Source organism: Cottoperca gobio, chromosome 17 (genome assembly GCF_900634415.1).
Source record: "Cottoperca gobio chromosome 17, fCotGob3.1, whole genome shotgun sequence".
Taxonomy (NCBI): domain Eukaryota; kingdom Metazoa; phylum Chordata; class Actinopteri; order Perciformes; family Bovichtidae; genus Cottoperca; species Cottoperca gobio.
In genome coordinates this window covers 18732059-18758272 of record NC_041371.1, presented here as the reverse complement: position 1 = coordinate 18758272, position 26214 = coordinate 18732059, and the positions used below count along the sequence as shown (strand labels likewise).

The 26214-nt window shown below is 43.1% G+C and overlaps 2 protein-coding genes across 4 annotated transcripts; one reads left to right on the top strand and one right to left on the bottom strand.

Moving 5' to 3' along the window:
• Window positions 1-804: 804 nt before the first annotated feature.
• Window positions 805-15500, bottom strand: LOC115022847 (solute carrier family 22 member 13-like). Of its 3 annotated transcripts, XM_029453951.1 has the most exons (12): window positions 15443-15500; window positions 14730-14975; window positions 14534-14637; window positions 10410-10564; window positions 9589-9784; window positions 9380-9500; window positions 6308-6382; window positions 2459-2553; window positions 1937-2151; window positions 1741-1849; window positions 1354-1560; window positions 805-1238 (listed from the first exon to the last, which is right to left on the bottom strand). In XM_029453951.1, the coding sequence occupies exons 1-12, from the start codon at window positions 15443-15445 to the stop codon at window positions 1181-1183; spliced, it is 1584 nt and encodes a 527-aa protein (XP_029309811.1). In that variant the 5' UTR covers window positions 15446-15500; the 3' UTR covers window positions 805-1180. The 3 variants fall into 3 exon arrangements, with proteins under 3 accessions (XP_029309811.1, XP_029309809.1, XP_029309810.1); XM_029453949.1 differs by lacking the exon at window positions 15443-15500 and having other exon boundaries at window positions 9616-9784; window positions 14730-15104; XM_029453950.1 differs by lacking the exons at window positions 6308-6382; window positions 15443-15500 and having other exon boundaries at window positions 9616-9784; window positions 14730-15104.
• A 5884-nt stretch (window positions 15501-21384) lies between these two features.
• On the top strand, window positions 21385-26184 carry LOC115022413 (serine/threonine-protein kinase OSR1). Its single transcript, XM_029453393.1, has 8 exons — window positions 21385-21540; window positions 23388-23496; window positions 24058-24199; window positions 24759-24814; window positions 24983-25092; window positions 25214-25315; window positions 25857-25990; window positions 26106-26184. Exons 1-8 carry the CDS (start codon window positions 21400-21402, stop codon window positions 26182-26184), a joined length of 873 nt encoding a protein of 290 aa, XP_029309253.1. The 5' UTR covers window positions 21385-21399.
• Window positions 26185-26214: the final 30 nt, after the last annotated feature.

Genomic DNA, 26214 nt, shown 5'->3' with positions numbered 1-26214 from the left:
GTATATTCTAATGAGCCTGCATTTGACATAGGAAGGGGAGCCAAATGTGAATGGCTTGTTGAATTCCATGTTTTATGACTGAGGAAGCCCACAAAACTGACTGGGTTGTTTTATTTCACAGTTCGTGGGTTGTTGTTACTCCAGATTCCCCAATGTATGTGCACAAGCATTGACAAAGTGAGTTTTTCATAATATGTACCCTTTAAAGACAACAAGAACAATCCTAATATTCAACATTTGGTGGTATGCAGTGCCATCACACTGCTTGTATGGAGACTGATACAATACATGTTTTTCAAACAACAATGTTAAAAAGAAGTTGTTCATGAGTATGAACTAAGAAAAATCAGTTCATGATAATGCTATTCTTACATAGTCCTTGTCAAGAGCTCTTAATTATTTATTACTTCATAATACCAATTTTTGTTCTCGTTGCAATCTCATACATCGGGTTGGGTAAGGAGCTAAAAGAGAATGTTTGTCGGTTTTGAAAGTAAATGAGGCAGCTAACAGGACAGTGTTAACACAACTATATAAGCTTCATATTTTTTTTATTTATTGAATTGCATTGTATACTTAGTCACTGTATTCTGTTAGCTTTTTTTTTTATTGTCAGGCAAATTTATCTTGGGACCCCGTGGGAGGATCCAACCCCCAGGTTGTGAACACTGATTTTATTGATAGGAATGAGACGATATAGAATCTAATTTTGGATCGCAAAAAAAACTAGTGTTCTGACTAGCTCGCTATCACGGTAGAGAGGTGAAAAATAGAGCCTGATTTAATAAAATACAGGAATTATGTAAGAAAGAACAGACAATGTTGCTTTTAAAATGTATTTATCCTTTATTTATGAAGGGAAACCTTATGATTGATAACCTTGTTCGATTGTTTGTTTTTCACTAAGAGGATGTTCACTTAGAAAAAAGGGGTGTCCTATTTGTGATGCAATAAAAATATTTGTTTCCTAACAAAATATTAAGTGTGTTTAAGTGTCAAATTTAGAGTTTTAAGCATATTTTGTTGATCGGATTATATTATGAATCACAATTATTTTGTGGACAAAATCAGGACAATCATGACATTAATATTTGTGCTATCGTCCCATGCCTAGTAAGTGATCTACAGTGTAAAGCAAATGCATTACGCAGTTTTAAAGACTAAACCATCAGACACAGGTCTACAGCTTGGTTGAATCTTGATTAGGACTCGAGTCTGTTGTTGTGGAGGTAACATTTCTGAAAGACACAGGACAGAAATAGATTCATGACTAAGAGTTATCCGCGATGAAATGAGTAAATCTAAGAGATATCAACATGTCTAATGATGATGGAACATATTTGCCACAGTTACCTCTTGTTCTCGGCCTCATCGGCTGACTCGGGAAGCTCTTTTCTTCTGGTCTCAGGAAGCAGGAAGACAAGAGCTCCACTGACCAGTGTAAAGCTGCTGAAGACAGCGGTGGGTATGGACCAGTGGTACACGGCCAACATGTTGAGCATTGGAGCAAGAAATGATCCTGTTCTTGCAGCTAGAGATCCTAAAGCCATGGCTGTTTGTCTGAAAGGGGGGCGTGATAGCAGTTATAACACATCCTAATCAAACAGACAGCACATTTGTAAACTCTGATTACTTTCAGGTTAATAAAGTAATTTACTTTATATTTAAATGCTGCTTTACCCTGGTCTGGAAAGTTTTCACACAAAGACAAGAGGCTAAGCATAAACTGTGAACACCTACCTAACAGATGTTGGAAACAACTCCTGCATATAGACAGCACATACAGGACCAGACCAGATCAGGAAAAAACGAGCTGCGACAGCTAAAGATGTAACAGCAATGGCATATCCTGAAAACATAAACAAAACACATTAAACTTGACAAACAGGACATGAACATCTTATTGTCATTTGGCTAACCAAACCAAATGGTTTACCTTTAGGAACAGCCAGGATGAACATACAAGAGAGTCCTCCTGTCAGAAGTGTTGATATGAGTGATATTCTTCTCCCAAAAACCTCCAACAGCCATATTGAGAGTAAAGTAGCTAGCATTTCAAAAGCACCAAACATGAACTGTGTCAAGAAAACATTGAAGCCAAAGCTTCCCATATTTAGGTACAGGGAGTAGGTGGCAAGGTTCAATGAAAACCTTAAAAACAGGAAGAAAGCAGAAGATGTCCTGCATTATATAACATTCTCAACACATGCACAACAATTTAAACAGTTGCGTCATTATTTAAGATGTGTGATTAGTCATTTATTGTATCTATATATTTTAACACTTGCATAATACATATGCAATGAATAACTGCTACTATAAAATGACTATAAATCATAGGTAATAGCCTAATACTAGTATTCAGTGTTAATACAGAACTGGAATCATTTAAATGTGTAATATATTGTCCAGCTCTGCTTTTATTAAATACTTAGAGATTTTGGAAATTTCTACTTACCATCCGAATGCTACAACAAAGAAATATCTGGTCAGTAGAGATGATTTGAAAATAATTTGTATTCCTCCTTTGTTCACAGCCTCTTTTATTTCAATCTGTGGCAGAAATATTATTTAATGCAACAATCGAAGACTACTTCATATTTATATGAATAAAATAGACAAATTAATGAATAAATAGATGAAATTAAAAAAAGTTATGAATATATATAATATTAATAAGCAATTCAATAAATAAAATGAAAAATAAACAATAAATGTAATTAATGAGTTGGCAATTAAATAATTAAATAAGTAATGAAATGGAACGACTTCATGATAGAAAGGGAAAGGAAAGGAGAGACCCTGCCCGGAGGAAGCCCGGGGCCCCCGTCTGGAGCCAGGGCCAGAGGGAGGGCCCGACAGCGAGCGCCTGGTGGCCGGGTTTGCCACGGAGCCCGGTCGGGCACAGCCCGAAGAAGCTACGTGGTGCCTCCCATCCATCCATCCTGTGGGCCCACCACTCATGGGAAAAACCGCTGGGGTCTGGTGCACACGGGTGGCAGTGATGGTCAGGGACCTCGACGGATCAGACCCGGGCAGCAGAGGCTGGCTCTGGGGACGTGGAACGTCACCTCTCTGTGAGGGAAGGAGCCGGAACTAGTGCGGGAGGTGGATCGCTACCAATTTGATCTGGTGGGGCTTACCTCCACGCACAGTCTTGGCTCTGGAACCGTACTCCTGGATAGGGGTTGGACTCTATTCTTCTCCGGAGTTGCCCAAGGTGTGAGGCGTCGGGCCGGGTTGGGGATACTCACTAGCCCCCGGCTGAGCGCCGCTACGTTGGAGTTCACCCCGGTGGACGAGAGGGTCGCCTCCCTACGCCTTCGGGTTATGGGGGGGAAAACTCTGACTGTTGTTTGTGCCTATGCCCCAAACCGCAGTTCTGAGTATTCGGCCTTCTTGGAGACCCTGAATGTAGTCTTGCTGGGAGACGCACACGTGGGAAACGATGGAGACACCTGGAGAGGCGTGATTGGGAGGAAGGGCCTCCCTGATCTAAACCCGAACGGTCGTTTGTTGTTTGACTTCTGTGCTAGTCATGGAATGGCCATAACAAACACCATGTTCGAACATAAGGATGCTCATAAGTGCACGTGGTACCAGAGCACCCTAGGCCAAAGGTCAATGATCGATTTTGTAATCGTATCATCTGATCTGAGGCCGCATGTTTTGGACACTCGGGTGAAGAGAGGGGCGGAGCTGTCGACTGATCACCATCTGGTGGTGAGTTGGATCAAGGGGTGGGGGAAGACTCTGGACAGACCTGGTAAACCCAAACGGGTAGTGCGGGTGAACTGGGAATGTCTGGAGGAAGCCCCTGTCCTGGGGATCTTTAGCTCACACCTCCGGCGGAGCTTTTCAGCCATCCCTGTGGAGGTTGGGGGCATTGAACCTGAGTGGGCGATGTTCAAAACCTCTATTGCTGAAGCTGCGGTGATGAGCTGTGGTCTCAAGGTCTTAGGTGCCTCAAGGGGTGGTAACCCTCGAACACCGTGGTAGACCCCGGTGGTCAGGGAAGCCGTCCGACTGAAGAAGGAGTCCTTCCGGGTTATGTATATCCGGGAGGACTCCGAAAACAGTTGCAGGGTATCGAAGGACTAGAAGGGCGGCAGCTTCTGCCGTGTCAGAGGCAAAGCAGCGGGTGTGGGAGAAGTTCGGAGAAGCTATGGAGAAGGACTTTCGGTCGGCACCAAGGTGCTTCTGGAAAACCATCCGGCACCTCAGGAAGGGGAAGCGAGGAACCATCCAAGCTGTGTAAAGAAAGGGTGGGACCCTGGTGACTTCAACTGAGAAGGTTATCGGCCGGTGGAAGGAGCACTTTGAGGAACTCCTGAATCCGACTAACACGCCCTCTATGGTAGAGGCAGAGCTGGAAGCTAATGGGGGATCATCGTCAATTTCCCTGATGGAAGTCACTGAGGTAGTCAAACAACTCCACAGTGGCAAAGCCGCAGGGGTTGATGAGATCCGTCCAGAAATGCTGAAGGCTTTGGGTGTTGAGGGGCTGTCTTGGTTGACACGCCTCGTCAATATTTCGTGGAAGTCTGGGACAGTGCCTAGGGGTTAGCAGACCGGGGTGGTGGTTCCCCTATTTAAAAAGGGGGACCAGAGAGTGTGTGCCAACTACAGGGGTATCACACTTCTCAGCCTCCCTGGTAAAGTCTACTCCAAGGTACTGGAAAGAAGGGTTCGACTGGTAGTCGAACCTCTGATTGAAGAGGAACAATGCGGATTCCGTCCTGGTCGTGGAACAACAGACCAACTCTTTACTCTTGCAAGGATCCTGGAGGGGGCCTGGGAGTACGGTCTACATGTGTTTTGTGGATCTGGAGAAGGCGTATGACCGGGTCCCTCGGGTGATACTGTGGGAGGTGCTGCGGCAGTATGGGGTGAGGGGGTCACTTCTGACGGCCATCCAATCCCTGTACGCCAAAAGCGAGAGTTGTGTCCAGATACTCGGCAGTAAGTCGGACTCGTTTCCAGTAAATGTTGGCTTCCGCCAGGGCTGCGCTTTATCACCAATCCTGTTCGTGATTTTCATGGATAGGATATCGAGGCGTAGTCGTGGAGGAGAGGGGTTGCAGTTCGGTGACCTGAGGATCTCATCGCTGCTCTTTGCAGATGATGTGGTCCTTATGGCATCATCGGTCTGTGACCTTCCAACAGTCACTGGATCGGCTCGCAGCCGAGTGTGAAGCGGTTGGGATGAGGATCAGTACCTCTAAATCTGAGGCGATGGCTCTCAGCAGGAAACCGGTGGATTGCCTACTCCGGGTAGGGAATGAGCCATTACCCCAAGTGAAGGAGTTCAAGTTCCTCGGGGTCTTGTTCGCGAGTGAGGGGACGATGGAGCGAGAGATTGGCCGGAGAATCAGAGCAGCGGGGGCGGTATTACAGTCACTTTACCGCACCATTGTGACGAAAAGAGAGCTGAGCCAGAAGGCAAAGCTCTCAATATACCGGTCGATCTTCGTTCCTACCCTCACCTATGGTCATGAAGGCTGGGTCATGACCGAAAGAACGAGATCACGGGTACAAGCGGCCGAAATGGGTTTTCTCAGACGGGTGGCTGGCGTCTCCCTTAGAGATAGGGTGAGAAACTCAGCCATCCGTGAGAGACTCGGAGTAGAGCCGCTGCTCCTTTACGTTGAAAGGAGCCAGTTGAGGTGGTTCAGGCATCTAGTAAGGATGCCACCTGGGCGCCTCCCTAGGGAGGTGTTCCAGGCACGTCCAGCTGGGAGGAGACCCCGGGGAAGACCCAGGACTCGGTGGAGAGATTATATCTCCTCACTGGCCTGGGAATGCCTCAGGATCCCCCAGTCGGAGCTGGAGGATGTGGCCCGGAGAAGGGAGGATTGGGGTTCCTTACTGGAGCTGCTGCCCCCGCGACCCGATCCCAGATAAGCGGTAGACGATGGATGGATGGAAGTAATGAAACACATATCAAAATAAATCAGTATCCACTGAAATAAAAACATATCTGTTAATTATTTAAAAACTCAATTTCAACTCTATTCTGTATGATTCCATGAATGTTGTGTATCTACTGTACATGATGGCTGTCTTCTGCAAAGGCCTCTTTCATTTATTTCATCGTCTATCTATTTCAGGATGCTTGTCAATCAACGTCTGGAGGTCGAATCAATAATTTCTCTGTTACTTTGCAGAGATTCAGAAAAAAAATCAGTGGAGTGGAACTTATAGATAATATGTAAAGTCAGAAACTGAACATGATAAAACTGCCATTGAGAAAGATAGACCCCTCCCTTCAGTGCTCATTGGAAACTTTAACATCTTCCAGATTTACCTTCCATCTCGCTCCAACTGCCTTTCTCTTTATACATCCAAGGCCTTTGGCCTGTCCTGGCTGGTAGAACCAGGGCTGTGTATGAACAATGACATTTTTGTAGCGCAAACAAAAAAAGCCAGCCAGAGGCGGGCCCGCACACTCTAAGAGGTTAACAGCCGCGACAATGAGTTGGTATTGTTTTCACTAAAGTGATGTACTGTGCCCCATATAATAGCAGGGAAAATCCTTATTTTATCATTTATGAATGTGGCCCTGATGTCGCCTGCTGGGGAGAGTCAGGAGTGGCTCAGCTGGGGATCAGACAGCTGGACAAAATCAGGTAATCAGCAACACTATATAACAGGGGTATTCATCTAAAATTCAAAGACTTCCAGTTAGAGATAATTTCCTCAAGCAAAGGTCGGGAACATCATAATGTCTAACTTGTTGTTGTTGGGCAGTGAATGAATGGATCAGGATCCTGGTGGATTGATCATATTGGGCTCTGAGACTGCTTATTTTCTGTGACCTCAGTTCAGATTTGAGTGGGTTTTTGTGCTTTGTCTCACATCACCACTTTTAATAAGCGCCACAGTCTCTGAGCATATGAGACACACTGGTTTTGAGCTCCCAGTCGGAAGGATGAACATAAATGAGTCTGTCCATTCTGGGTTGAAAGCTCTGTTTTCACTGTCCACTTTTCTCTTCTGAAGAGAGCGCCATGTATAGTTATTTTTCTCTCCCTGTCTCCGGCTCACTCGTCTCTCCGTCTTCTCTCCCTGTCTGTATCGTTAACAATTTATTGATTTATAGGTCTGGGTCCGTATAGGTCGGCGTCTGGGTCCGGACTCGGACCGCGGTCCGCCTGTTAGTGACCTATGATATATAAGCATGATGGTAACCTGGATCTTCTCTTGCAATAGGCTGTGTCCCGGACCAGGAATGTGAGCGGCGTACGAGTATACCACACTACCCTGGACACACCGGACATCGTCCGACCCCGGGCCGTGCCAGTACTAAAGAGGATTGTTTTAAACTGCCTGAAAAGATGAGTGCTGCCAATAAATAGTTTCTTGCCTCAGCTGTCCTCTCGGCCCTTCCTTCTCCTGACCCCTTCTCACTCATGCTTGCCAACTCTGCCAAAGACACTCTCCTCTCTACTCTGTCCTCCTCTCTGGACTCTCTTTCTCCTCTCACCTTGCAGCAGGTTCGCCAGTCCCGTCTACTACCGTCCCACTTTGTCAACTACTTTGTAAAAAAGATAGATGACATACGCTCTTCATTTTCTGACTTACATCAACTGTTCACCATCCACATCACTTTCCCCCACTCTAACTTCTTTCTCCCCTCTCTCCTCAAATGAAGTTCAATCTCTTGTTACCTATGCCTGTCCTACCACCTACCACCTGCCCTCTGGACCCTATCCCCTCTCACCTTCTCCAGTCTATTGCTCCTGACCTCCTTCCTTTTCTCACCAATCTCATCAACACTTCCTTAATAACTGGTTGCTTTCCTAACAATCTTAAGGAGGCAAGAGTGAAGCCTCTCTTAAAGAAACCCTCACCTATCCCCTCTGAAGTGAACAACTACAGACCTGTCTCTCTTCTTTCATTTCTTTCCAAAACACTTGAGCGTGCAGTCTTTAATCAACTCTCGTCTTACCTTCACCAGAACAACCTTATCAATCCGCACCAATCTGGTTTCAAGGCAGGCCACTCAACTGAGACTACCCTCCTCGCTGTCACTGAGGAACTTCACGGTGCTAGAGCAGCCTCCATGTCCTTTGCTGTCATCCTTCTGGACCTTTCTGCTGCGTTTGACACAGTGAACCCCCAGATCCTCCTCAACACCCTCCAAGAACAGGGAGACTCAAGCTCTGCTCTCTCCCTGCTAGAATCCTAGCTAAAGGACCGCACCTACAGGGTAACTTGGAGAAGGGCTCTGTCGGACCCTTGTCAACTCACCACCGGGGTACCTCAGGGTTCCGTCCTGCGTCCCCTCCTCTTTTCTCTGTCCACCAAAATGGTTCTGTCATTCACTCTCATGGCTTCTCCTACCACAGCTACGCAGATGACACTCAACTGATTCTGTCTTTTCCTAGATCTGAAACCAAGGTGGAGGCACGGACCTCGGCTTGTCTGGCTGATATCTCTCGGTAGATGGCTGCACATCACTTGAAACTCTACCTTGACAAGACCGAGCTCCTTTTCCTTCCGACCAAATGTCCTTCAGTGTCAACATCGCTGCAACAACCCGCTCCTAAAGACACACTCTGTACAACATCAGGAGGATACGTCTCCTACTGACTCACACCTTAATTACTGCAACTCCCTCCTTGCTGGACTGCCTACATGTGCCATCCAACCTCTACAGCTCATCCAGAAGGCAACAGCCCGACTGGTCTTCAATCTACCCAAGTTCTCCCACACTACACCGCTTCTCCGCTCCCTTCACTGGCTACCAGTGGCGGCCCGAATCTGCTTCAAGACTCTGGTGCTGGCCTACTGTGCTGTGAATGGATCAGCCCCTTCCTACATCCAGGCCATGGTGAAACCATACACCCCAGCGCGTTAACTTCGCTCTGCATCGGCCAATCGGCTTGCTACTCTCTCACTGCGAGTGAGACCCAGATTCCCCTCAAACAAAACCGCCTGTTTGCTATCCTGGCTCCAAAATGGTGGAACGACCTCCCCATTGATGTCAGGACAGCAGACAGTCCTTACACCTTCTGTCGCAGACTGAAAACTCACCTGTTTCGACTGCACCTCGGCGAATGAGGGAAATGTTTGGCTTACATTGGTTTGGCTTGTTTGTCGCTATTTTTCTGCACTTAAGGGATTGTACCTATTTAAAGCTAATGTACTTGCAACATTCTTGCTGTTTGGAGTTGTATCTTCATGATTGTTTGCACTTATTGTAAGTTGCTTTGGACAAAAGTGTCAGCTAGGTGAACTGTACTGTACTGTACTGAGATATACATTTAAAGGTTTTTTAAAGCTCAAGTCTCATGAGAAGCCATTCCATATTCAGTGAATTTGACAAAAAGTTTATTGGATTAGAATCGCACACTCCACCTTGAAGTTTCAATACCTTTTCCAACAGAGAGTCTGGAACAGTGCGTTTGTTGATGAATGCTGCCTTGACAATCAGCTGCTTAGCCTCTTCTGTCCTCCCTCTGCTTAACAACCACCTGGCTGACTCTGGAATAAACCTGATAGAAACAAGGAAAGTGCCAGTTGAAATATTTGATCATATACAAATAAAACAATAAAAAGGCAATAAAAAAGTTTAATGCACACCATATATAAAAAAGTTTTAGTGCACACCATATGTAAATAGCAACAACTGCAAGTGGAGCTGCTGTGATTAGTTGAGCCAGTCTCCAGTCTCTGATGAAGTAGATCACACCAGCGAGGATGCACTGGCCCAGTGCACCAAATAGCTGAGTCACACATGCTCCCCATGATCTTTTGGACGCCCCAATCCACTCAGTGGCTGAAATTAGGAAAACATAACATCCGTCCTTCATCGTATTAGAACAGCCACTCATGTAAAACAATACCAGTAAAAGTTTTGAATATTTAGAACATTAACTACAAATATCTATAGTTCCTGATACGGTAGCTAACATTAACACGAGTTGGCTGAAAACAACATCTATGGCTGACTTTTTAGTGTTTCCACCTGACTCAGTTAAAAATAAGAACTCTTTAAAAGGATAATATGCATTTGATGCCTACATTCATGATATCTAGCTAGCTAAAATACTACGGCTGAAGCTACACCCTAAAGGTAAAAAGTCAGCTTCCCCAACAGTAATAGTCCATGAAGAAGACGTGGAAATTGAAGTGACAGTATTGTCCTCGTATTCTATCTCCAACAGTGTTGGTTACTAGTAAGTCCTTTGTCTTTTTTCTTCTTGCTAACGTTGATGGTTTACGTTAGAGCAGACAAACACTGTTTTATCCTCTAACTTTTGTTGTTGTAGTCCTACCTATTTTTCATGAAACAATGTAAGGACATTAACTTGGCTTTTGGGGAATTGTGATGGATGGACAGTTTTCTATATAACAAACAGTTGCTCTCTTCTCCTAAATATGTATAAACTCAGTATACATACACAGTATAATACAGTTGACTCGATATCCTCCACCTCCAATTCCAACCAAGAACTGGCATACTAATAAGAAGTAAACATTGGGGCATAGTGCTGCTGTTACAGTAAATATGAACATTATGACTGCTGGAATTTGAGTTGCCCGCTTGCGACCAAACCTGCAACAGAAAGAGACGAAGAAGAATAAACCATACATAGACAGGAAATTGTGTGATATCACGTGAATCAAGTTTTCATTTTAGGATCAAGTCAGTTTTAGGATTGCAATGGTTATTTAGAAAAAATAGTTTAACATTTTGGGAAATATTTACCTCCAATGCTCACTTATGAACATAGGAGGGGTTACATCAAGCCATAGACATAGAATACGAGTAGAACGGACATTCCCATACAAATCAGCAGAGCAGGATGGTCAGAGGGCGTCCATTCTAATGGTTACCATTTCAACCAGCTAACTTCCATATCAAATTCTGTATCAACCAGCTTGTGGCAAGTTGCGGACTCACTCACTGAGGTTTTAAAGTAGTCTAACGACTTAAACAAGCAGTGTGGTTGTAACGTTACGAAGCATGGAGAGCCAGAGAGTATTTAACATCTTAATGCTTCCCCACACACTCTTTGTTACAGCGTAAAACATTACATTGGTATCTTGAGATGACTAGAGCCTGCGTTGCCTTCTAGGTCAGTAGGGGGACGTATCCTCCTGATGTTGTAAAGAGTGTGTCTGCAGGAGCGGGCTGTCACAGCATAAAAAACACATTGGTATCGCCAGATGAGTGACAACTTTATTCAGCTCATTTTCTGTAACTAATGTAGCATTAAAGCATGGCAGAAAGTGTAATAGCAATTTAAATGTCTACTGTTTAAATAATGTTCCAATAATGTTACAAGTGATGATCTGCCTATTTCTTTTTTCATGCATTCGCACAACTTTACAAGTTCCCTTATTGTCATGTCTCGTCGAATTTGTTGAGTTGTCCCCTACGCCAGTTTGTGGTCGAGGTCGACGCCTCCAATGAGGGCATTGGGGGGGTCCTGTCGCAAAGGTCTGCGGAGGACAACAAGATGCATCCGTGTGCCTACCTGTCACGTAAGCTAACACCAGCTGAAAAGAATTATGATGTGGGGAATAAGGAACTGTTAACGGTGAAAGCTGCACTTGAGGAATGGAGGCATTGGTTAGAGGGGGCAGAGCAGCCTTTTTTAGTCTGAACGGACGATAAAAACTTGGAGTACATCAGGAAGGCTAAACGCCTCAACTCTCGCCAGGCCAGGTGGACATTGTTTTTTAGCAGGTTCCATTTCACGCTCTCTTTTCGTCCTGGTTCCCAGAACCGCAAGCCAGATGCTCTGTCTCGTCTTTATGACCCAGAACCTCTTGCCAAAGAATCCGAGACAATCCTTCCACTGAACCGTGTGGTCGGCGCAGTTTCTTGGCAAATAGAATCAGACGTGAAGCAGGCTATTGTTGTGAGCCCGAGCCCAAGCAACAGGTTATTTGTTCCCTTGTCTCTCCGCTCCAGGGTAATCCACTGGGCTCACACGTCTATGCTCACGTGCCATCCAGGGGTTAGGCGGACTATGTTTGTGGTCAGACAGCGCTTCTGGTGGCCTGCCATGGAGAAAGAGGTGGCAGAGTATGTGGCAGCCTGTCCGGTGTGCGCCCGGAGCAAGACCTCATCCCGGGCCCAGGTGGGCCTGCTACAGCCGCTGCCTGTGCCCCAACGCCCCTGGCCCCACATTTCTATGGACTTCGTGACTGGACTCCCTCCTAAGGGAAATACCACCATTCTGACGGTGGTTGACCGCTTCTCCAAGATGGCTCACTTCATTCCTCTCGCCAAACTCCCCTCTGCCAAGGGGACGGCAGAGGTCATGATGAACCAAGTGTTCAGGATCCATGGCTATCCCTGTGATATTGTGTCCGACAGGGGTCCACAGTTTGTCTCCTCATTTTGGAAAGAGTTTTGTCAACTCTTGGGAGCCACGGTCAGCATGTCTTCCGGCTACCATCCTCAGTCAAACGGGCAGTCAGAGCGGCTCAACCAAGAGCTGGAGACCACCCTTCGCTGTCTAGTCTCACAGAACCAGGCCACCTGGAGCGAACATCTCATCTGGGTGGAGTACGCACACAACACGCTTCCCACAGCTGCCACGGGCCTCTTTCCCTTTCAGTGTACTAATGGCTACCAGCCTCCACTGTTTCCGGCCAATGAGGGGGAGGTTACGGTGCCGTCGGCCCATGCCATGGTCAGACACTGTCGCCGGATATGGGCTGGTCCTCTCCGGGCTTTGCTTAGGAGTTCAGTCCGGATGAAGGCCGCGGCTGACAAACATCGAAGGGCTGCTCCCGTCTACATACCTGGCCAGAAGGTCTGGCTCTCCACTAAGGACCTACCTCTCCACGTCGCCTCCAAAACATTGGTTCCAAGGTTCGTGGGTCCATTTCCCATATCGAACATTATTAATCCGGTGTCTGTGCGTCTACGTCTCCCCAGGTCTATGAAGACCCGACGTTCCACGTCAGCAGAATCAAACCAGCACTGGAGAGCACACTCGTCCCCGCCTCCAAGCCCCCTCCACCTCCCCAGATCGTCGACGGGGGCCCGGTTTACAAGGTCCGGAAGCTCCTGGCGGTCCGTAACCGGGGGCGGGGCAAGCAATTCCTGGCGGACTGGGTAGGCTATGGCACGGAAGCACGCTCCTGGTCGCCCTCGAGCTGGATAGTGGACAAAACTCTCATTAAGGACTTCTATGCGCTTCATCCGAACATTCCTGGGCCGCCAGGTGTCGGCCCTAGAGGGGCGGGTACTGTCATGTCTCGTCGAATTTGTTGAGTTGTTCATGTTGTCTTGTCACTTCCTGTTTTATTTTGTACCTACCTCTTGTTTCTCAACTCAGATGACTTTACTTCCTGTCCTGGTGTGATGTCCCTCCATCGTCAGCGTCTGCCTCGCCCCTGATTGTTTTCACCTGTTCCCACTCACCTCTTGTATAAATTGTCCTGTCTCCCCTTGTCGTGTGTCAGTTCGTCTTGTCATATCCTTGTCATAGCATGTCCAAGTACCAGTGTGTTTTTTTAAGAGTACTTTGTTAATCCTCCTAGTGAGCGTTTTCAGTTGTTGTTGTGATTTATGGAAGTAAACTTTTGTTTATTCTACACTACCTTTGTGTCTGGAGTCGTGCAATTGAGTCTTCCTTCCCTGTGTCCAAGTCGTAACACTTATCAAGCCAGGGTCAACTGCCTTTCGAAGGTATAATGGGGCAGGCATTGTAAGACAGGACACAGATGGTCCTCTCTTTAGATTTACATACTGATTAACTCTCTGAGAAAGAATCTTGGGTGTGCCATTTGTTTTAGTGTTTACATAACTGTTATCAAGGAGAATATGTTGTATTCTGTAGAACTGGTGCCTTTGAGATCTCAAATAAATGCACAAAGACAACTCTGTCTCCATCACCATTTATTTGACTTTATATACATCTCTCCAGAGTAAAGCAGGAAAACTTCCACAAAAAAGCTAGTTTGCTAATCCCTCCATGCTTTAGGGCTAAACTGGTTACAGAAGATGAGCCAAACAGCAGGCTCGTGCTCAGCTGCAGCGCTGGGTCTTAACTTCCCAGTACAAACACTTGAATTAAATCATTAGGTCCTAAAAGTTGTAGAATGCGCTAATAGTGGAATCCAGAGTTATTTTCCCGCCTCCATTCATGTGAGCCGATTGAGCCTCATTTACATCAAAAATAGAGTTTTTGAGTGCTTCGCCCAGCTAAAGTTAGCTAAACTAACAGGCTGCTGGCAGTAGCTTCATTAATATGGAAATGAGAGTGGCACTGATCCCATCATCTAACTTTTGGCATGAAAGTGAATAAGCATATAGTCCCAAAATGTTAAACCTTTTCTCTAGGTTTAAAGATATGAAAAATGTACACAATTTATTTTAAAATGTTCAGCTGTCTTTAAATTACTGTCAATAGATATGATATAATATTTTCGGAATTTCATGTTTGAAAAGTATAGAACATTAAAAAAACAAAGAGAGATATGTGTGGTTATATATATATATATATATGTTTCTTCACATTCAAGACCAGAAACAGAATTTTTCACTGTATGAAATACTTACGATTCAGCAAAGGGTCCAAATATGAGGGAACCAACAAGAACGCCCGCCATGAACATTGTTTGGATCAATTCCATCAAGTTAGTTTTGTCACAAACTAGATCAAACTGTTAAAAAGATAAATAATGTTTCATGAAATGTAATTTTTTTTAACTGAATAACATGTCCATGTGTACTGTACACTCATTAACCAACTTACATCAGTGACTATGGTGGCGTCATACAGGGTGTTGGAGTAAACCCATCCATTCTGGCACCCTGCGGTCTCATTGAGTCCATACTCCTTGATGGCACCGATGTCCCAGTCCACAGGAACAAACATCTGACACCTGCTGAAGGTCCCGTCCTCCTCCCGGGGAAGAGTCAGGTTCAGCAGCTCATCTGTGGTCAAGTTAGAGTCAGCACTGAGGATCCAGTCTGTGTTACAGTGTCTCTCTGGATCGGACTGGATGAAAACAAAGCTTGCTATGAAGAAAGACTGCATGACATTTGGAAAGCAAAGTGCAAACAAAGTCAACTTCTGGAATAATCCAAATTCTCCAATGTTACTCAGGATCTCTCCAAAATCGGCCATGTCGATGTAAGTTATCTCAAGGTGCGAACTACAGGGGAGCTCCTCTTAAGACAAATTCTCCTTTGTGTATGTTAAAGAAGACTGCACCACAAGTTCCATCAACAATATCCATTAATGTTTAACCAAACTAAATTATTTTTTATTTTTTTATTTTTTATTATGTTCAAGCACAGGTTACACCATCCCCCTCAAGATTGTTATCTAGACCCGTGGTCTCCAACCTTTTGCACCATGGACCGGTTTCATGTAAGATAATATTTTTAAGGACTGGCCTTCAAAGTGTGGGAGGATAAATATGACCGGCATAAAAACAAATATAAAGTGCATAAAAAACTCACCATTACACTGAATTAGTGGGAGCCCTGATCTTGTGTCTCTGCAACGAGCCGGTCCAATATAGGGGTATACATTCTTCACCAATAGTAAAAGGTTTCTTCGTCTTAGCAATACGGTTAGCCACTAAGTATGACGCTCTCAGTGCACTCGCATGTGTTGATGTGGTGGCCATCAGTAATTGCTTCTGTCCTTCTTCTTCATGTTTTTTTATTTAAAAAAACTCCAAGGGCTCCATGTGCCAAAGCCGCTTTGAAGGCTTCGTTGCCTCATTTGCGAGCCTGTGTATTATGCAGAGTGGCGCATGAGAATCACCTGTAGCGATAAACACGTATTTTAAGTAAGACTCCTGATATTGTCTTTTAAATGCAGCTTTCTTTTTCTTGGAAGTCGTAGGCTCTTCTTCTTCTGTTTCCTCATTGGGTCTTTTCCCCTTTTCCAAAAAAGCTCTTTAAAGACATTTGTTAAGCCTCATTGTTGCTTGTGGGCTTAATTGTTTAAGTAAAGTATCACGTGACTGAGACGAGGGTCTTGACCTATGGTCTTGACATGTGTCAAGAAACACAGACGCACAGACAGATGTATCCGGTGATTTTTCAAAATAAAACCTCTTTCAAAATAAAATATTTTTTTATTCATTCTTTCTGTGCGGCCCGGTACCAAATGACCAGGCCGCACTCTCTGGTGGTTGGGGACCACTGATCTAGATAGTGCCATTACAGTAGCAACAAAAAAAAAAAAAAGCTTATTCATTTGGTATAGAGGTGTGTCAAAAATCATTGTCATCATGATATACACATATACATCATTAGCAAATATTATTAATAAAGTGAAATAAAATGGCATAGGGAGTTTCAAATAAATATTCCCTTAATGCATCGCCAAACATCAAACAAAATGGGTTATTGCAACATTGCTGCACAATCGATGCAGGTGAAATCATTTGATTTGGCGTCTGCCTAGTATTTAGCATTTAGCTGGCCTCACAGCCGGTTTGAACATCCTCAGGAATACAACGATACATTTGAAATATCATATACCAGCTAATTCTGCACGTGAACTGAAAGGAAAGTCCCCCCTATTATTGTAGTTTTCTCTACAGTATGTCCAGGGTGACCAGATGAGAATGTGTGAAATTCGGGAGAGGGGAGTTTTGGGTGGGCGTGTCCTCCAGAACATTACATTCAGTGTCAACAAACAGTAGTAATAATAATAATAATATTATTTCCTGCAGACTTTAAAAAGCGTTGTTTGGATCTCGTAAGGAATCAATGATCTACAGGTAATACTCTCCACACTCCTCCTGTGACTCATACTAAAGTGTTTTGCTTTTTGGCTTGATGTTGACCAGGTCCTGAGACACCGTGTTCCATGTCAGCATGGATGGTTTGATTTTCCCTCCGTTAATGTTTTAATTCAGTAACATCTGGTTGCTTATCAATTTGCGGCAGCACTGTATAGGGCTAAAACAGTCATAATTCATGTACGCTACGAACATAGCAGTGTCCATCTCTGGGCAACACCAAAATAATGTTTCACAATTATCAGTATTCAGATTACAACTGCCCGTAATTTAGGACCGTCCCAATAGATTTGGGTTGTCTGGTCCCCCTAAGGATGTTATTTGCCTTCAAGATTAAAAAAAGGTACAAAAACCTAAACAAAGGGCTGCTTGGCACAAGTTCATGTGAATTATAAGAGAAATTCTTTGGTTGCTATTTAGCTAACAAGCAAGCTTTGCTACTAGCTATTGTTAAGAAAAGACAAGCCAGAAAGCTAGGAGGGTAAACTGTGGCTACAGATGAATGATTAAAAACGAGACAGTGAAAAGGTCAGTTTTAACAACTGAACCATTTGAGCCTCATAAAAGTTGAAGCTTGTTTCAATAAAATACAATGGGTAACTCAAACTTATTGTATTCTATGCAGTTTATGAAAATGTTTGATGCAACCTTGCGGCAAAGGTTGCATTTCCTTTCATTTCAGAAAAGACTAAATATGTTTTTATTCTGTACATTTATTAAAAAGCACATTGTCCGTTTGTTAGGGTAGACAAATGTGATGAAACTGTTATTTGTATTAAACAGAAAACGTTTATATTCCTATCATTATGAAATAGCACATATGACAACAAAATAACCTTGTGCCGAAAACAGAATTTTAAAAACATATAAAGGGTACATTGACATCAAACCTACTCTGGGTATTCAAAGTAGGCTACACATTATGCAATCCAATCCGATCTTGTAATGAATATTACTTTTATGAGCCTTATAAGGTTAATTTATTGTTAACGCTGACAGAGGTTTTCATCTTAACTGACTAAGCTTACATCTTATTGTAAGTGTCATAAACGTTAGGCAGTTTGAGGAAATTCACATTTCTATCATGGGCAAACAAATAGGAAAAGATAGCTCTCGGCTGTTGGTACAAACACATTTTCTGAGCTATCGACAGACCTACTGTGCGTCACCATTTCAGCTAACACGTGAATATGAGAGCGTTTCACTCTGTATGCGAGTGAATTTGGTTTCATATGTGTGCAAATGGTCATTCTAAATAATGTCCTCAGGGGTTCTGGAAACGTAAACACAATAGGGGTGAGAGTCCATGAGAGAATGTTGCACTACATGTTTTCTCATCACAACTGGATTTGACAAGCTAGCACACAGCCCCTGTTCTAATAAGAAATAGCCTACAACTTGTGACCTCCAGCTTTACGAACTTCTTATCAGTCTGTCAGCTGGTTTTGCATTATGATTGGTTAACCGTCAGATACCATTTACTGTCTAAATTCCAAATTTACATGAGCTAATATGCAGTGGAGTTGCAAATTCCATCCTTCACAAAAACAAACTATAATCCAAAATCTAAGAGGCCGGACGCTTATCCAAATGAAGCTAGGAAGTTTGTTAAATTTGCTCAGAATATCTTCTCAGACAAAAGATGAAGAGCACAGTACACTGCTTTCAGACCAAACTGAACAGAGCAAAGTTAATAAATCTGTGGATATAAAATATGTCATTGACAAAAATAACTTTTATAATTTGTCACTTGAGTTCAGCAAAGAACAGAGTGAGGTGTACCTTGATATCCCTGAATATAAATGCCATTACATCGAACCAAGAGCCTGATCTTAGAGTGGAGAGCAGTCAAGCTCTTCACATCAGGTAGAAGTGACAACAAACAAGATTGAAGCAAAAGATGCCAAGAAACCAGATATAAAACCTAGTTGTGGACTCTTAAGACTGTAGTCGTCTAGGCACAGCTCGTTTTTACACAACACTGGATTCAACCAAGGGCTACTGGCAGATTCCCCTGTCTCCAGAGTCCAAGGAGAAAAAGGCCTTCTGAGCTCCGTACGGATTGTACCAATTTGTGACTTCCATTCGGGTTGTTTGGAGCTTTCGGCTTGCGGCCGGTGGATCCCCGGCCTGAGTCGGGCAGCGGGGTATGTAGCAGTGGGGTGTGATCACGGCGCCGCCTGCTGGGGAGAGACGGGAGTGGCTCAGCTGGGAATCAGACAGCTAGACAGAATCAGGTAATCAACGACACAATATAAGCATGCGGGTAACCTGGTTTTGGATCTCTTGCGGTCGGCTGGGACCTGGAGCGAAGACGTCTGAGCAGCTGCACAGTTTTTGGACAGCTTGACATTAGAGAACGTTTTCTGCATTGAGTTTGCCTGTAAAGGCTGAAGCTGAGTTTAATAAAGTGTGTTGTGTTTCTATCCTCCTCTCCTTCCTCCTTTTACCTGTGTGTGGACAGGATATTTCCACAGTTACATTCTGCTGAGCCCAACACACTGGAGAATAACATAAGTGAGGCTGTAAGCCAATCTACAGAGCCGTCCAGCCTGCTCAAGACTTCAACAGGCAAAAATGGAAATTATCTAAAAGCTCCTGAACAAACTGTTGATCAAGAATCAAATTTACAAAGCAGTAGTCCTTCTGTAACTAATCCTGAAACTAAAGATCTCTCCAAAACTGTGCAATCAGTGAACCTAGTGTCTGAGGAGTCAATCCACCAGTTTATATCTGAGAAAAGTGGTGATAAAGTTTTGAGTGCTCCAAATAATGATGATTTTTTTGGGGACAGTAGTAGTTCAGCCCTTGTTGACCCGTTGGCCATTCAGATAAATGCGAATGAATCTGCTCAAAAGCCAAATGAACCACTTCATGCATCAGACGTAGGAGGAGACCTCGGTGCTGGAGCTCTCCTTGAACTGTCTCAAGATTCCTCCAATCTTTTTGATCCGGAGAGTTTTGTGAATACCCCTGCTGACAATTTTTTATCTTTTTTGAGTGACACCGATTTGCCCGAAGCTGCTCCCACTGATAAGTTCAACCTGCTTGACTCACACCCATTACCACCTGAGAACGACACAGATCTATAAGTTTCTAAAAAAAAAACTACATTTCTCAGTAAAAATCAGTGGAGCTGGAAGAGTAAGTTTGCACATTATTACCTAGTGTTAGTGTGTCTACACTAGCTACTGAAGGTATACTGAATGTATATACATTTTTATTGATTGTAGCCCTGAATAAAGATCGACCCTGCTTTACAGGAACAATGTTGCGCTTTCATTTTCTCGACCACCATGTGATGTTGTGGTTCACTTTTACACTGATCTGTCAGCTTTAACGTTAGCTTCTAGCTTAATCTTTTTTCAGTTTTCGCTGCTGAATCAGTTTGAAATCCATTAAACGCATATTGTACACACTTCCGTCTGCTTCTCTCTATAATCTCTTTTTCCAATAATTACATACAATCTCTTTAGGAGTGCAGTTACAGATAGTTTGGGCTCCATGGTAGCTTCGACAGCAGCGGAGGACGGGACTTAGAAAAGGGTCGTCTACGTTAGTTAGCTTGCCACTGTTATTAAAATGTAGCATTAGCCTATAGCAACTAGCCTTTTGTGCATTATCATGTGAAGAGTTGCTAATTGTTTTAGCTATAACCAGTTATAACTCTGTTTGAAGCTCATTTTAGCTAGCTAAATGTCATTTTAGCTTGATATGTGAATAAATAATCAAATTTATCAAAGTAACTTGCAGTACAATTTACTTTAAAGTATATGGGACTTTTTGTACAAAAAAAGTAAAGTCTTTATGTTAAAGGGGGTATATAGTGCTCATTTTCAGGTTCATACTTGTATTTTGGGTTTCTACTAGTACATTTTTACATGCTTCAACGTTTTCACAATGTCTGTCTGAATATACCTGTATTCACCCTCTGTCTGAAACGCACCATTTTGGCGCCAGTCTTGTTAAGCCCCCATCCCTAAAAAGCCCAGTCTGCTGATTGGCTTGGGAACAAAAACATAGTGCTCCTGTTTTTCCTGCTTCCTATTTTATTTTGAAAAGTTCTGTCCCCTTATGTCAGGTCTAGTTTTATAGTAAACTAGTTTACAGTACGAACCGAACCTACTGTCATGTGTGGTGTAAAGGGGAGGACCCAAACGAGTGTTAAAGAAAATAAATCTTTATTAACAAAGCTTATAAATACAAAAAGGTACAATGCAAAACTGAGGGTAGGACATGAAAAGCTGAAAAACTAAAGGTTTAAAGTAAATTGAAAGAACAAACCAGGATGGAAATGATGGCACGATGGAACACCAGGATACATAGATACAGCAAGACCACCACACCAGGTAACATAGGAAGACGAACCGAACAAGGAACAAATGAGACAGGCAGGTGTATTTATACATGGACACTAATCACAAGAATGGGACCCAGCAGGAGGAGACAGGCAAAGACACCAGGGCAGGGTGATGACAAAGATTGGACTGCAAATTGCAGTATTGTATAATACTGTAAGTGACCTTAGTCCCAGATCTTAGAAACTAGTTTCTACTCATATGAAGCAGTTTCTCGCATTGTACACTAAACATTTAGTTGAGCTGTCATATTCTGACAGCTGTCTTCAAAAGCCAAAGGCTCTTTTGCTCCTACGGTGGGATGGTTTCACCCTGTTTCTTTTTCTCAGGGAGCGGAGCCACTGCAGTTGTCCAGGCAGCGTACTGCAAGCCGAGAAAGGAGAAGGTGGCCATCAAACGCATCAACCTGGAAAAGTGTCAAACTAGCATGGATGAGCTCCTGGTAAGAAGCTGTAGCAGTGTGTGGGACAGTATCTGCAGTCCAGATGTTCTTTAGATAGCTGGGAGTGGTGGGGGCAGATTAGTCAAGGGCAGATCAAAAGCCTGATGCTACAACAACCACTGTACTAAAGCTGAGTAAAATCAATAAGACTCATAAGACAAATAACATGTGAATGTAATATGTTTTTTTGCAACTATTTATTTCCTGATATAATGTTTTCTTCACATTATTTTACTTTTGAATGTTGATGTACACATGTGGCATAACTGGAAACCCTCGGATGACATGCATACACATACTGCATCACTCTGTGACATATCTCAATACCACCAAGTTATCTGCTGGAATCTGCCAATCTCTTGTTAAAACCACAGTAAACAATTGGTTTTACACTAAACAGTGGATAAATACTTACGCTATGTCATGTTAATTGTGTTGTTATTTACAGTAAGTGATTGTATCAGCTTCACAAAAAGCCTTTGGATACTGTAGGGTGTAGATGCATGCAATATTGATAACATCTGACCAGGGAATATCTGATTTCATGCTACAACAGTGTATATTGTGATACAGTAATCCAGGGAGGCTGCGACTGTGATTCATTAATTGATCACATTGTATGTTAGCTTTGCCATAATTAATCTGAGCATCACGTCACAATGTCTGGAACAAGAAGACACCTCTGAATTACTTTTCTTACTTTTCCCAAGATGTTAAAAGTAGAGAAACAGCCCATCAGTCATAATTAGGTTCAATCGTGTGAGGAAAAAACACACTAACAGCAGGTTACACACCAGGCTCAAGTCAGAATCACCCGTTGGACACATGTTTTAACCAACAGAGTCTGCAATGAGTTAGGCTAGTTTAAAAATATCATTGACCAATTTTCTGGGGGAAACTTTGTCTAATCTAATAAATCAAACACCTGACAAATCAAGGTAATTAATCACATTGATGAAGAAAAATCCTGTAAACCAAATGCTGCCATAAAACAGTCCTGATCATTGTTTCAAGCACAGGTCTATTATAACCATAAATATTTAAGACATGGCTACTTTTGTACAATCGGTGTAGCAAAATCTCTTTTGGTTGTCATGTCTCTGTCTCCTGGTGTATTGTATTGCTTTATAGGTTGACCGTACAGCCATACAGTTACAAGTATGACTTATTTTTATGTGCTGATTCTTAGTGGGGTTTTTTCAGCTTTGCAATTTACAGAGACATTGACATGAAAATGAAACTTAAATGTCCAGTGTGAAGGATTTAGTTGAATAATGAACATGGCAGGCTCTGTGGAAGAGGAACCACACCCTATGTAGATATGAAGGACTCATGCTAAGCTAAAGAAAACACAACCATTCTTAGTTTCAGGTGAATATTCACTAATGAAAACATAATTATGAATATTATGTTCCATTTCTACTAATACATTTCCCCTAAATCCTACACACTACAAGTCGGAGAGATGCACTGATTGATTGAGTCGTTTTCTCCTCATCTTCGCACGATTATTGCTTTTCAACACTGTCAAATACTGACATTGCAATGTACGCTATCTGATGTTAATATTTCATTACATACCCTCACTTTCTGGACTTCTTTCTACACTTGACCTTTGTGTTTCATGTGAAAATGTCTTGGTGGTTCAGTGGTGATGTAACACAGGTTACTCCACTGTCTGGATCCCTGTGCACTCCTGGTTCAGGATTGGTTCATTTGAACAGATTTAACAGATCCAGTATGACTAAGCTGCAGCGTAATATAAATATTTGTTTTGGGATTTCTTTGTACCGCACTCTTTCTGCTCCCCGTGTGACCTTGTATCCCGTACTTCCTCCTCTGTGCAGAAGGAGATCCAGGCTATGAGCCAGTGCCACCACCCGAACATCGTGTCTTATTATACCTCCTTTGTGGTGAAGGATGAACTGTGGCTGGTGATGAAGCTGCTCAGTGGTGGTAAGTGCTGTAATGTTTCAAGGAACTTTGCTTCTGACTTGAATTGGCTAATTCTTATCTTCACAGTGACTTTCAATTGACTTTCTTTGTCATACCTCCCTACCCTCGTTCTGGGTTACTTCATATCTCGATAACAACATGTATAAAGCCCATTTTTGTATAGTCCTTTGACAAATGAGGTAAGTGCAAAATAAACAGCTTTAAGTTAATTTATAGAAAAAAAAAATATATATATAGGCCTAGCCTTATCTTAACAGGTCTGGTTAGATAAGGAGACAGACATGTAACAGCCCCAATACATTTAATTATCTGTATTATCTGGGGGTGTGCACAACTTCTCCTTAGATTATTTTATTTATCCGTTACATGTCGTACAACATAGATACTGTTCCTACATAAGCGTCCATGAATAGATTCATCAGCCTTACTTGCTTAATGTTGGAGGGACCAAGGTTAAAATATCGAGCACCTCTTCCAGAGGTACTAACTACTTGCCAAACTGGAGAATCCCTCCATCTACTGTCAGCATTATTCGTGACAGGCCCTCTGCCTCTCTCTCAGGCTCAGTGTTGGACATCATCAAGCATATCATCTCTCGCGGCGAACACAAGTCCGGAGTGTTGGATGAGGCCAGCATCGCCAGCATCCTGAAGGAAGTCTTGGAGGGGCTGGAGTACCTTCACAAAAACGGGCAGATTCATCGGTGAGTTCTAATGACGTGTAGCCAGGCTGCACGGCAGAGCCTTGTTATCGCTGTACACTGTGTTCCTGGTAGCCAGTACGTCCCATCACACACTGCTGTCTCCGCTCACTCTGGCACAGAGCCTTTCATCCCCGCATATGAGAGCGTGGCTTGAACTAGACCTCACTCCTTCAATATTTAATACAGTGAAAATGCATAATTGAGGAGTTTTGTTTTACATAGAAGTTCCTCTGAGGAACAGTGAACCACCGCTGAGAAGAAAAGCCCTCAGTGCTTTGTTTCCTGAGTGAAACTGTTTCAAATGATCAGCTCGTGTCTCTTGGTCACATTAATGTGAAAAGTTTACAGGTTTTTTTTCTTTAATGGAAAATTCAGTTGCATATGTAAATATTATTTACATATCAGAGAAAATATATTCTATATTGTTCTGTGACAAATTATAGAGTCAGCTATTTATTTTCTATATAAAACTGTATTTGCTGAGAAAGACCCATGTGTGTAAACTTGATGGTTATTGGTGCATCTCTATTTATCCTGTTTTAATCCTCGTCACGCACAGGGATCTAAAAGCTGGAAACATTCTTCTTGGCGACGATGGCTCGGTGCAAATTGCTGGTACGGTGTTTCTGCTTCTTCTGTGTCTACTGTGCTTTAACCTTCTCTGTAAATGTAACATTACAGGCCTTATTGCTGGAGATTAGTCTTAAATATTTAAGTGATTGAATTAGAATTCTCTGATTTTCTCTTCTCTGTCACACATTCCCAATCACACACACTCCCCAGACTTTGGTGTGAGTGCCTTTCTAGCAGCGGGAGGAGACATGACTAGGAACAAGGTTCGGAAGACATTTGTGGGGACGCCGTGCTGGATGGCGCCCGAGGTCATGGAGCAGGTAGGAGGCTTGTTTTGTAGATCTTTCTCTCCCTCTGTTTTCTCTCAGTAATGCCTCATAACCCGGAGATGAAAGGGAGACTGAAGAGCTTTGTTCACTTGGTTCTGTTTTTAATCCGCAGGTCCGCGGTTATGACTTCAAAGCCGACATCTGGAGTTTCGGGATAACAGCCATTGAACTGGCCACTGGAGCTGCACCATATCACAAATACCCACCCATGAAGGTAACTTGAGTGTGCTTACTGGTACTTTACTGCACGTAAGTAAGTAAGACATTTACTGCCTCGTTAGGTACAAGGCAGATTAAAATAAATATATTTTAAAAAGCCAATTGTACACAATATGTATAATATCTGCATTAAAATGTCTTAAAAATAACTAGACCTATGTTATAAATCTTGTTGAGTTGTGTACTTTTTCCCAAATATTTCCATCAATTTTCAAAGTTAGAGAAATCAAGGTGATTGTCAGTTTCATTTGGTCGCCTGCAATGGCGACGTCTCCCCTTTGTGCGTTCGTCAGCGTTGTGGTTGTCTGCCAGTTGCATAAATAAAGTCATAAATTGATTTGTTTTCAGTCTTTAGCCACATTTTTAAGATACACTTTTTAATCTGGGTTGTTTTTAATTTTTTGAAATACTGTACGCCTGATTCTTAATGAAACTTTTGGAGTCCATTTGTGTCTGTGTCTGATGAAGGGTCCCTCAGTTTAGATTTAACAGTTGATTGGATCAGTTTACTGACCCTGATCTTTGCGTGTCTGTAGGTGCTGATGCTGACTTTGCAGAACGACCCTCCCTGTTTGGAGACGGGCATCACAGACAAGGAAATGGTGAAGAAGTATGGCAAGTCCTTCAGGAAGATGCTCTCTCTGTGTTTACAGAAAGATCCTGAAAAAAGGTTAGTCCCTCAAGCTCTTTATTTGCCTCTCGCCAGATTAAAGTTGTGCTTGTTTTTCTTTCCGTTGGATTCCCCAGTTGTGTAATGAAGAACTTTGTGTCTCTTTCCTATTCAGGCCGACTGCAGCTGAGTTGCTGAAGCATAAATTCTTCACAAAAGCCAAAGTGAGCCTTACATCACTGTTATTAAAATAAACTGAAATATCTTTCTGTGTTTTCACGAGA

Excerpts from the sequence above, each read along its gene's own strand:
- LOC115022413 (XM_029453393.1), top strand. The coding sequence starts at position 21,400 with ATGGTTTCACCCTGTTTCTTTTTCTCAGGGAGCGGAGCCACTGCAGTT. Across the intron at positions 25,093-25,213 it reads CGCCCGAGGTCATGGAGCAG|GTCCGCGGTTATGACTTCAA; the intron begins GTAGGAGGCTTG and ends TTTAATCCGCAG. Across the intron at positions 25,316-25,856 it reads ACAAATACCCACCCATGAAG|GTGCTGATGCTGACTTTGCA; the intron begins GTAACTTGAGTG and ends GCGTGTCTGTAG.
- LOC115022847 (XM_029453949.1), bottom strand. The coding sequence starts at position 15,104 with ATGGCCGATTTTGGAGAGATCCTGAGTAACATTGGAGAATTTGGATTA. Across the intron at positions 10,565-14,533 it reads TTTGGACCCTTTGCTGAATC|GTTTGGTCGCAAGCGGGCAA; the intron begins GTAAGTATTTCA and ends TTTCTGTTGCAG. Across the intron at positions 9,785-10,409 it reads AGTCAACTGTATTATACTGT|CCACTGAGTGGATTGGGGCG; the intron begins GTATGTATACTG and ends TCCTAATTTCAG.